Here is a 12,788-nt window from a genome sequence, read left to right on the forward strand (position 1 = left end):
ATTGTCATTAAATTAATTAAAACTGTTATCAATAATAGGTACGTCTGTAGAAAGCTGGAAAAATGCAAAGCAACATATTGTAAAAGTTTAACAGTCCTATCTGTCTATGCAAATTTATACAACCCATTGTAATTAATACAAAAAAGGACTCTGACAGTAAAACAGAATTAGAGATAGAGGAATATTTATCCAGATTTAGCCATATGGCTCACACCCCTTTTATTTTTTTATGGTCAATTTTCCGCGCTTGTTTTACTCCTAGATATTTGTACATGTTACTTTCACCCATACCTCGATGTTTCGGCTATTTTGCATATCAAATCCTCTGAATATATTCAAAACACGACACTTGTCTAGCCCGAAGTGTATACTAATATCATTAGAGAATGTTTATACAGCTTTTAGCATCTGATTTAAGTGGTTTCGAGTGAAAGCCATTAGTTTCAAATCATCCATATACACAGATGATTAAGCTTCGCCACTACAGTATTGTTGTTTTTAATGCTAAAACCTGAGTCAGTGTAGTTCAATAGCTGCGATAGTGGGTTCATCGCTGAACCACAATGGACTCAACAAGTCTTCTTGGAATAGGCCGCGGTTAATTGCGATATTTTCCATTACGATATTGTTGTCACCAGGAATTTGGAGGTGAATTTTAGTCTCTCTGGTCAATCTGGCATTATATATTTGAGTCAGACTTTCTTGTAGTCAATAAAGGCAGTGAAGAGATTCCTTTTTTGGATGTATGCCTAGTTAGAATGACTGAGTCGACAATAAGTTGGTCTTTGCAGCCCATGGAACCCTTAGCGCATCCTTTCTGTTCAGGTTCTATGATATTGTTTAGAGCGCAGTGTTGGTAGATACGCTTGGCTACACAGGATATGACCAATTTATACAAAGTTTGAAGATAAGTAATTGGGCGGTACTTGGCTGGATCTTGGCTATTATTTTGATCCTTCGGTATTAAATAACTTGTTTCCTGAGTTAGGAATGATGCTATTTCCTGCAGATTAGAAATAGCATGATTAATTAGTGTAGATAAATACTCGTGAGCACTCCAGAACTTCTTAAGCCTTTGAACTCGGTCTGATCCAGAAGATTTCCAGTTATGAAGCTCTTTGATGATATTGGAGACTTATTTTGTGGTGAAGAGTTCATACAGAGTAGTACGGTAGTATTGACGGTTGTGCATTGTATCTTCTATCCATCTAGCATTGTTGTTAAGAGCAGCTGGGGCGAAAAGTTGATTTCCCCCAAACTTCTGAATTTCGCCTTGGCTTTGGTATGATTTATCGGCACTTTTTACAGTGGAATTAAGTTTTCGATAAAACGCCTGCTCCGCAAAAAGCGCATTGTCGCTTTTCAGGCTGTTATTGACTTTGTACCTCCTTAGCCTTCCTGAATAAACGGATAGTTTTTATAATTATATATGTATATATATATATATATATTTCTAAAGTATTCAACTAGTGAATTCAGAGGTTTAATCGGTCATTCAGGTTGGCAAATAAAGAAAGAAGTCAACTACTTCATAAGTTTATCGAAGACGTTTCGCTCTATATTTCTAAAGCTTCATCAGTTCTCTAAAATATAACAAATGACATAGAGTTTATAAGAAATACAGATGTTTAAAGTTCATAACTTACAACTCAATATGTAGTATATTGTCGATGTTATCATATATCTACTGTACACTTTACTCAATATTTAAAACTAACTTAACCAAAAAAGAAAAAACAAAAAACAAAAAACAACACACAAACTTTGCCGAAAATAATGTTAATATTCGTAGATATGGATATTTAAAAAATTTTAAACGAACATTTGGCTTCATTTAGATGGTTCTCCGCTGACGACCAACAAAGTTCTGATTTATTGCAATCTAGCAAACAACTTGACGCGATACCGAAAATTTTTTTATTTAAGGGCCATGTGTCACCAAATTCCAAGGTTTGAGACAATTATGAACTTCTACAGGGGACATTGCATAATTAGTTGGACGGGTGGAATTTGTATGGCGGAAATATTTTGATATATTATTTTTAATTTATGTTTTAATGAACTTGGAAATAGGGGATGATTTTGTTATTATTTTGAATGGAAAATACGCCAACTTTTAACTGAAGAATAATTGGTATCATTTATTTCGTAAGATGAGAGAGTGGTAAACCTGGCTCAAATACCACTCTCACATCTTACGAAATAAATGATACCAATTATTCTTCAGTTAAAAGTTGGCGTATTTTCCATTCAAAATAATAACAAAATCATCCCCTATTTCCAAGTTCATTAAAACATAAATTAAAAATAATATATCAAAATATTTCCGCCATACAAATTCCACCCGTCCAACTAATTATGCAATGTCCCCTGTAGAAGTTCATAATTGTCTCAAACCTTGGAATTTGGTGACACATGGCCCTTAAATAAAAAAATTTTCGGTATCGCGTCAAGTTGTTTGCTAGATTGCAATAAATCAGAACTTTGTTGGTCGTCAGCGGAGAACCATCTAAATGAAGCCAAATGTTCGTTTAAAATTTTTTAAATATCCATATCTACGAATATTAACATTATTTTCGGCAAAGTTTGTGTGTTGTTTTTTGTTTTTTGTTTTTTCTTTTTTGGTTAAGTTAGTTTTAAATATTGAGTAAAGTGTACAGTAGATATATGATAACATCGACAATATACTACATATTGAGTTGTAAGTTATGAACTTTAAACATCTGTATTTCTTATAAACTCTATGTCATTTGTTATATTTTAGAGAACTGATGAAGCTTTAGAAATATAGAGCGAAACGTCTTCGATAAACTTATGAAGTAGTTGACTTCTTTCTTTATTTGCCAACCTGAATGACCGATTAAACCTCTGAATTCACTAGTTGAATACTTTAGAAATATAAATTGACGGTCGTAGTTTTTACAATATATATATATATATATATATATATATATATATATATATATATATATATATATATAAAAGAAGTACTTGTGACTCGTTTGGAAAAAATATATAAATATGTTTTTTTGGGTTGGAGTCAATAAAAGGGCTATTGGTAAACTATTATTTATGTCAAGCTTTCAATTGCTTGTGCCGCTTGTGTGCAAATTACAATTTCAATTGTAACTTAATTGGACACCCTGTATTATATGTTAATATCAACAAACCCCTAAAAAAACAACTTAAAAATATGCAAAAAGAATTAAACATCTCTTTATTTATTTTAGATCGATATTAACTACGGATGACGTCAAAATTACAAAGGTACCTTCAATAACAAGTGACAGGTCTGTAGAGAGTGAGGAAGAACTAAAAGATGGTCAAACCGAAAAAATCATTGAAGTGGGATCCATTCATTCTGGTAATAAGTCGGACTCAGATAAAGAAAATAAAGAAAGAGTTCAAAAAAATTCAATTTCGCTAAATATGAAAAGGTATTTTCTACAGAATTTTTGTATACAGATTTATGAATTAATGTACATAATTGTGAACATAAATAGAATAGAATAGAAATATGCTTTATTGTCACTGAAAATTGTACAATTTATGGACAAAGCTTACAACCAGACAGAAAAATAACAATAACAATTTAAAGGAATATAAGGTTGAAAGCTGGAATAAATGAATTTTAATCAAATAAAAGGCAGATATCGAGCACAGTTTTTATTAAATCTTGCCCAAGTACTTTCGCTCCTAGAGCATCTTCAGGGGCATCTGAAATAAGCCAAAAAACGTTTTTTCCACTGAAGAAAAATTAATTAACTTCGAAAAAACTCAAAGTTGATGGTTGATACAAAATTTTTCATTTTCCAATAAGAAAGAGTTTTCTTTTTCCGTTTCCGTTAAGACCAGGAGCCATTCTCTCTCATGATGTTACCCAATATGTAGCTTCTTCGAATTTATAATAATTTTTAAACTGTTTGTCCTTTGTCTCATGTTGGGTAAATGCATCAGTTAATGTTTATAACATTAACATAACATAAGTAAGTCTAAAACGTGATATTACAAAAAAAATTTTTATCAACCATCAACTTCAAGCTTTTTCGAAGGTAATTAATTTTTCTTCAGTTTAAAAAACGTTTCTTGGCTTATTGCAGATGCCCCTGAAGATGCTCTAGGAGCGAAAGTACTTGAGCAAGATTTAATTAATAAAACTGTGCTCGATATCTGCCTTTTATTTGATTAAAATAACAATTTAAATTTACTGAAATTACATAAATCGTCAATATTACAACATAAAAGATAAAATAAACAATCCATTGTAAAATTTAAATAAATTGCAAATTGCACAAGAAAACCTTACGAACTAATAAGTTTAAGTTGCTGCATGTGATATATAATTTTTTTGCCGAATATAATATAGATTTCTTTACTAACTCAGTGTACGGGATCGGTAAATACACATCAAAGATTTAATTTCTGGGAGTAGTCATGATTAGGTCTTGTAAATACTTCAGTAAAATTGGGTAAATTATAATATTCCTGTCCAGCGCAAAATTAGGTATAATTTAAATTCAATCTCTACTTAAATTCTGTCTGAGTTTTTTAAATATTATCCGCTTGTCTAAGTATTCCCTAACTTTAAGATTATTTTTAATAAAAGCATAACCTTGCAAAATTGGACAGGAAAAGTCCCTAAAGCAAATAAGTCTGATGGCATTCATAATGAAGACTTTATGTAGAAAATCTGATCGATAGACATAATAGGTATGGTGTACGGTTGAAAGTCTGATACATCAGGGATAGTATGCTTATCGAGAAGGAGTCTCTACAGAAACAGCACTGCATTATCTCGTTTAGAGGGTGGAGTCCTCCTCCTCAGTCCTAATCCCTTTTGGGATGTGGTGACACCATCAGGCCTATACAGTTTTTTCACGATTTCCTTCCATCCTTCCCTGTCCTGGGCTAGTTGTTCGGCTTCATGTAACCCTTGGTTAATCAATATTTTTGTTTGATTTGCCCAACGTCTTGGAGATCTTTCGGTCTCTTTCCTTCAACTGTATCCTCGACTATCAGTTTTTTCATCGTACCTGTTCTTCTAGCAATGTGTCCAAAATACTGCAAATATCTCTGTTATATTTGTTTAAGCAATCTATCCTTTACTTTAAGTTGTTCTAATATCGATACGTTAGTGCGATGATCAATCCAGGATATTCTTAACATGCGGCGGTATACCCACATTTCAAAAGCGTCTAGTTTATTTTTATCCGCTTTCTTTAAGGTCCACGCTAAGGCTATGGGAAAAATGAGTGCCCTTACCAGCCTTAGTTTTGTGTGTATTGTTATGCTAGAATTTTTCCAAATTGTTACCAGTTTCATCATAGCTGTTCTAGTAATAGTCAACCTTCTACGTATCTCTCTGTCACACCCTTCGGCATTTGTTATTAGGGACCCCAGGTATATGAAACTATTTACTACTTCAAAACCCCCAATTTCTTTAATGTGTTGAAGATTATTCCGAACTCTGTCTACTATCATGATCTTTGTCTTACTCCTATTTAGCTTTAGTCCATATGTTTTGCTTTTCTCCTCCAGACATCTCATTATGTTTTCCATTTCTTCTTGATTTGCCGCGATTATTAAAGTGTCATCGGCATATCTCAAGTTACTGATATTTTACCTCCTACTGATATTCCACCCTTCCATCCGTCTAGTACCTTTCGCATATTGTATTCGCTGTAGATATTAAACAGAGTTGGCGAGATTATGCATCCCTGCCTGACACCTGCCTCTGTTCTGAAATGATAGGAATGCGTGTTGTTTATTTTTACTGTGCACTTATTATTTTCATATAGACTTCTAATTACTTTAATTAAGTGGTCGGATGTTCCCATTTCCGCTAGTATAAACCATAGCTGCTGCCATTTGACTTTATCGAAGGCCTTTGTGTAATCCACAAAGCACATAAGCATAGGAGTATTGAATTCACGAGTTTTTTCGATTAGCTGTCTGACATTAATGATGTGTTCTCTTGTGCCTTTTCCTGGGACAAATCCCGCTTGTTCTTCTGATATCTGAGGCAATAGAAAAGCTTTTAGTCTTTCATGTATTACATGAAGTAAAACCTTGCTTGCAGGGGGTATTAGGGTTACCGTTCTGTAGTTGCTGCAATCTAGCGGAGTTCCTTTTTTGAATACAGGGATGAAAACGGATGTTCTCTAGTCGTTGGGCCACTCTCCGGTTTCCCAAATCTTTTTGCAGATCATATGCATAACATTTACTCCAATATATCCAGTCTCTTTTAAAACTTCTGCGGTGATCTGGTCTGCGCCAGGAGATTTTCTATTTTTTAACTTTTTGATTGCTTTTTCTATCTCTATCTCTGACTTTAGAATGTTTGGTTCTCTCTCTGCAGTGAACTCGTCGTGATTTGCATTATGGGGATCATCTGCATATAGAGTTTGACAATATTTCTCCATACCTCCGCAATCTCTTTCTCGTCATTTATAATATGTTGGTTTTGATCCATTATTGTTTGTGTGATTGGTTTGAATTCCCTGGATAGATATCGGACTTTGTTGTATAGCTCATATGATTCATACCGGTTTGCATGTCTCTCTAGTTCTTCACATTCATTTATATGTTTATTTTTATCATCTCTACATGATTTTTTAATTTATATATGAAATATTTAATTCTCCTTCGCCCTTCGAGAAGTTGCAGCGTTCTGTCTGTCATCCAGTGTTTTCTCTTGATGATCTTTTTTTCGGTTCTGGTTCTTTCTACAAAGGTTTCTATGGCATTTCTGAAACCTTTCCATATTTCTTCTGGGTTGTCTTGTGTGTTCAACATACTAGTTTCCTTTAATGCATCTCTAAATGTTTTCGGATTTGAAATCTCCGAAAAAGTTTTGATTTTGGTGGGGCATTGTTCTTTTTAGTTTAATTTTGAAGCAAGCCCATAACAATTTATGTTACAAAACAATATACGTATCCACATTCAGCTCTTGGTCTAGTTTTTACGTTTGTAAAACATGTCTTCCATCTGATTCTTATCAATATGTAAGGGTGGAGTACTTGATGGAAAACCAAGAGGTGACGTTGGGTACATTTCTCGATATAGAGGGAGCATTCGACAACACCTCCTACTAGCAATCTCAATGGTAAATTGTCTAAAAGGAAGAGGCGAAACAAGTTGAAGATGGATAGACTGCATGCTGATGTGAAATACGCAAAGTTTTTGGGGGATACAGTTTCAGCACAAGTTGCTGGAGGCTGTCCGCAGGGAGAAGTTATCTTCTCTCTTTTGGAATCTGGTCATGGGTGGGCTGATAGCTAGGCAAACGTCATGTCCTGGGCTATGCTCATGACCCGGCTATCTTAGCCCACGGCAAATACAATGACACAGAAATAGAATGCAACAGTCTATAACTGTAGTTACAGAATGTACTTCAAATGTAGGGCTTAACATAAGTTTAATGTATGTTAAAGGTGAAATTTACTAGAAGGAATTTAGAGGAATTGGGTCCTTAAGTCTAAATCTGGTGAGTAAAGTAATGTATCTTGAGGTAATATTAGGCTCGAGACTTAATTAAAATCAGCACTTATAACGAATAACCACATTAATGGTAGCCAGACGAAATCAAACCCCAGTCCCCAACGAGATAGACAGATGACATAAAAAGAGTGACTACAAATTGGATTCAGATGGCGCGAAATCGGACTAAGTAGAGAAGCATGCGAGAGGCCTATGTTCAGCAGTGGACGTTAGAGGCTAGTTGATGATGATGATGAGACGAAATCATGGAAAATGTGGGGTTAAAAACTAGACACTATATTGGATTTATAACGTGGTGGCAAACCAACATTTACATACAGTGATATGGTGACCAAAGGTGCAGCAAAAAAGTTCCATCCTCAAACTAAGCAAGGTGCAAAAACTTGCTTTTCTCGGAATCACAGGGGCTATGAGAGGCACACCAACGGCAGCTATAGAGGTCCTACTTGATCGCTCTCCTTTAAGAGTACCTGAGTAACGTATTGGTTAGATCAGGACATAGTAACATCAGGAATTTAATTAGGGATACCGAATGAATGATGATTTCTGACCATATGGTACCCAGATATAGACCAGAAGTACCTTGCCAAGTGGACATTTTTCCACGAGAGGGATGGGGCAGAGAAAACACTTGACACGGGCCAGAGGGTTGTACTTATAGTGGTGGAAATTTAAACATTTCTAATCCAATAGTAGAATATACCTCTGTATTTCAGGCAGAGATGTTTATAATCTTGCATATTGCAAGAGAAATTAACATGAGTGCTTTCAAAGTGGGACGGATTAATAAACACAGTAGATCAGACGTTCTGAATTCATCATTTTAAGAACATCTTCATTGAAACTGTGTGAAACCCATGATATTTTTAGGATCCGTCGATAGCACCACAATTCTGCAACACTTGCTGGTTTAGTTTTATAAATTCTAGTTTTCAAGTATCCCCAATAAAAAGCTGGAGCTTCGTCTTGCTGAAACCATATTTCAAGAAAATTTACTCAAAACGTTTTCATGGCATTCTACAATTTCATTTCTAAATAGCATTTCATCATTATCGCTTGTTAAATTTCCCTCTGTAAAAAACGGCCCAATTAACTTAGCACCCACTATACCTGATCATACATTTAGTTTTTGTGATCTTTGAGTATGGTTTTCGCGTATTAAATGTGGATTAACCTCACTTCAATACCTTAAATTTTGGCGTTTTATATTCCCACACAGGGTAAATATTGTTTTGCAGGAAAAACATATCTTTTTAACGAAGTTCTCGTCAGTTACAATTTTATTCATCATTGCCTTACTAAACTGTAATCTACTGTGGTAATCGTCTTCATTTAATTCTTGCAACAACTGTATTTTATAGGGTTTAAATGAATTCTTATGTAATACACGCACTATTACCTATCCAGAGCATATCCTAGGGTTCATCTAGTATTCTTTATAATTATACTGTAAATGACATTCCAAAAATAAACGATACAACAGTTTTGCCGCATTTTCGAATGACAATGCGCTTATAGATCTAAGACTTCTTTATGCAATACACACTTTTTCGTTGCAGCGCGAAATAGTTAGGTTGATTTCATTCCAAACAAATTGCACAAGTTGTATATTTCAAAGGGATCCTTTGATCTCGAAGACCTCTCCACGCTACTACTTGAAAGATCATTTGTGTATACATCTATGTTTAGTGCAACAGATCTATGATTCTAAAAATGTCTCTTATCCGTTTCGAAAAGGCATTTGTTTCATAGATCCTAACAAGACCCATTTCAGATATTTATTGCGTAGACGAACAATTGATTGTAGTTAAGAATATGTTCGACGATTTCCTCTGCATGTTTGTCTGTCCACTTTGCCCATTTTTCAGAGATATCTAATGAGCAGTACCCAGTGAAAACAACTCTAGGTTCAATCTAGAGTATTTTTGTTTATAATCCGCTAGTAGATTTGCGTATATATGGAAATTGGTAAACGACTTTTACTTTTCGGCCTGGTTTATGTTTTCAGCGCACAGCATACATTAAACTTCTTTTCTCCAATTTTTTTACCTCAAACTTTGAACAGTTCATCTTTACAGTATTGTTTCGTAATTGAATGAAGGGATTGAAAACCAAATGAAGTTCAAAGTTTTTAGATAACTTTGAATAAATTTTCGTCTCATATTGTTTAGGATTTTTCCGATTCTCATCGTTTTTTAAAACATTTTTTTTGTATAAAACAAGAACAAGTCGACCAAATGAAAATCCCTTTGTTCAATCAGGAAACAATACTGTAAAGATAAACTGTGCAAAGTTTCAGCAAAACCGCTCGGAAAAACAAAGTTTCGAGAAAAACGCGTTTAAAGTTTTTAAATTGAGAGCGCACTTACCGACCGCGCGGTATTAAAATCTCTCTAGTAATGTTGCTCGAATTTACTTTAAATTTGGTGTAATACTCTTGAAGTAGGTACTGGTACTATACTTTCATATGGATTAAAAAAAAATCAAATCAATTTTTTGAAAATACAAGACCTATGTTCTCTTGTATCTCCTTAAATATTGTAGGGAATATTTCCGAGGGCTACTGAGTCTTGTGTTATGACCTTAGTTCTACTCTCTCTTATGTTTTTGACCCATCAGTATAAGGTGAGGGCTTTTGATATTTCGTTTTTTGTTAACTCACACTTGTTCATGATGACACTTAATTGTTTTTCGTGACGTGCTACATGTACTTGATAAGTATTTATTTCTTATATACGTATTTAGTATTTTTCCTACTTGTTAGAAAAAAGAAGTTTAGACTATTAATAGGTCTACTTACATGCAGTACGTTAAGTTTTAAATTACATATACACACTATAAATGGCAACACTGCGCGCTGTCGACTTTCCACGAACCTCCGTTGCCCCGTCGCCAATAATTTGTCATTATACAGTGGTTGTTTAAAGCAATAAGAGCGTAGATTTTTAATTTATTTTTGTAAACAACATGTCTGTTTATACGCCCGTAGAAAAGGTTTAAATAATAAAATGTTTTATGGTGGTATTTCTGAACAACAGTGTGTAGATTTATTTTCTGTGTTTTTTGAGGAGAGACCAATTCCTTGCGGACGGTCAGTTCATAATATTGTTAAAAATTTTAAGAGTTGTTATCGCCTCAAAAATTGCAGAAAATGTCACGTTCAAGAAGTGTCAGCAGAAAAAGTTGAGGAAAGAGAATACCGGGATACACAAATTTATGCAACAATCGAGCTAGATTCAACATGTTCAAGTAGAAGCGTTGCTAGACAGTTATATGTCAGCAATGTTATTTGCTGACATATAACTATGCTGACATATTGTTATTTAATGCAGGAATTTTAAATATTCTAAAACGCAGCAGCTTTATCCAGACGACTACTTTCAAAGAATGGAGTTTTGTGAAACTCTAATAACGAAGGCTAATGTTGAACCCGGTTTTATTAAAAAAATTTAATTTACTGATTAATCTTCTGTTTCGTTAGTAGAGACACAATCCTTATATTACAGGGTACTGGGCGCGGGAAAACCAGCACAGAAGTGTTGTTTGCCGAACTCAACGTCCTCAAAAAGTTAATGTCTGGACTGGCATTTTAGGAGACCACATAATAGGTCCATTTTTGATTGAGGGCAACTTGAATAGTAGAGTATACCTCGATTTGTTACAGAATCAAGACGGCTGTTCAGTTCACAACGCTCGAATAATTAGGGAGTACTTAAACAGTACTTTCCCAAATCCAGTTATCAGTGAAACAGGCGATATTAAGTGGCCTGCGCAATCTCCAAATCTTACACCTATGGACTTCTTTTTTTGGAGACATTTAAAAAGCATCGTCTACAAGCATCCTGAGGCTAGAGCCCAAAATTTGGATGAATTAAAAAACCGAATAAAACAAATTTCCAATTCTGTTACAGCAGAAACTCTTACATCTGTCCGCAGAAGTTTTTGTCACAGATTGGGATAGTGTTTCGCCGTAGACGGTCAAATATTTGAATTATTTCTGTAGGGCATAAAGAATTAATTCTTATTTTATTAGGAATTATTTTTTTATTTTCAAGAGTATATTTTTTGTTTTATCTTTTTAAAGATATTTTTTTACTTTAATTCAACAAAAAAAAATTGTAAACATTATTAAAAACCGATACAAATGCACCGCCTTATAATGGTCAGTGTATTTTTATCGAGTTTATAAGAAGAACCGGGTATACGGAAGCAAAACAAAAATCGACGGACGGAGATGCACATCCCTTGCGTTGTTATGTGTTACTAAATGGTTTTCGTTTTCTGTCCATGAGTCTAAGAATCTCAGGTCACAGTATAATAAACAAAAAAGGTAACATATTGCGCACGCCGCATGGGCGTCGGCCAGGGAGTGACGTCACCCACAGCGTAATCAGTCAGAAACTAGTATCTGTAGAGTGCAGTTATCAGTTTCGGAGTTTTCCAGAGTTATATTTTTAATTTTTATTATATGCGTTGTGCGGTATTTAGCTGTTCCTCTGATAACCAGAGCAAGCGAATTCTTGCCCTGACACGAGGTTTTTTCGTTTCCCTAAAGAGGAAAATCACCCGGAATAGATAATCTCCCAGCAGAATTATATAAAGAAGGTGGCCACGATATTATAATAGCGCTACAGCAGCTTATAAAAGAAATATGGATACAGAAGTCCATTCCCAGTGATTGGAAAATTGGAATACTTTGCATCATACACAAAAAGGGAGATATATATGAATGCTCTAATCATCGAGGAATTACGCTCCTAAATGAGGCGTATAAAATATTCTCCAATATACTATGCCATCGTATGGCACCATATGCAGAGCGAATAATAGGACAATACCAGGCTGGTTTCAGAGGTGGTAAATCAACAATTCATCAGATTTCAACCCTGAGACAAATTCTAGAGAAAACACTGGAATACGGTGTAGATACGCACCACATATTTATAGACTACAAGGCAGCCTACGACTCTGTAGATAGAAGCGAATTGTTTAGAGCAATGATAGACCTAGGAGTACCAAATCAGTTGGTAAGTCTAACCAAACTAACCCTTGAAAAAGTTGAATGCAGAGTACGAATCCTGGGGGAACTCTCTGAACCTTTTAAAACAAATAACGGGCTACGTCAGTGAGACCCACTCTCCTGTATATTATTCAATCTAGCTCTGGAAAAAGTAATACGTACGTCACAAATCACAACTACCGGTTCAATATATAACAAATCTGTGCAAATCCTAGCATATGCTGATGATATCAATATTGTTGGGAGAACGGAAAACGAAGCACGAGAG

General features: G+C 34.6%; 1 protein-coding gene across 1 annotated transcript in view; it reads left to right on the forward strand.

Moving 5' to 3' along the window:
• Positions 1–12,788, forward strand: part of LOC140439667 (uncharacterized) — a 226,478-nt gene that overhangs the window by 210,764 nt on the left and 2,926 nt on the right. The window contains exon 10 of the mRNA XM_072529728.1: positions 3,231–3,437. Within this exon, the coding sequence (XP_072385829.1) occupies positions 3,231–3,437 (207 nt within the window). The remainder of the gene's footprint in view (positions 1–3,230; positions 3,438–12,788) is intronic.

This window comes from Diabrotica undecimpunctata, chromosome 4 (genome assembly GCF_040954645.1).
Source record: "Diabrotica undecimpunctata isolate CICGRU chromosome 4, icDiaUnde3, whole genome shotgun sequence".
Taxonomy (NCBI): Eukaryota; Metazoa; Arthropoda; class Insecta; order Coleoptera; family Chrysomelidae; genus Diabrotica; species Diabrotica undecimpunctata.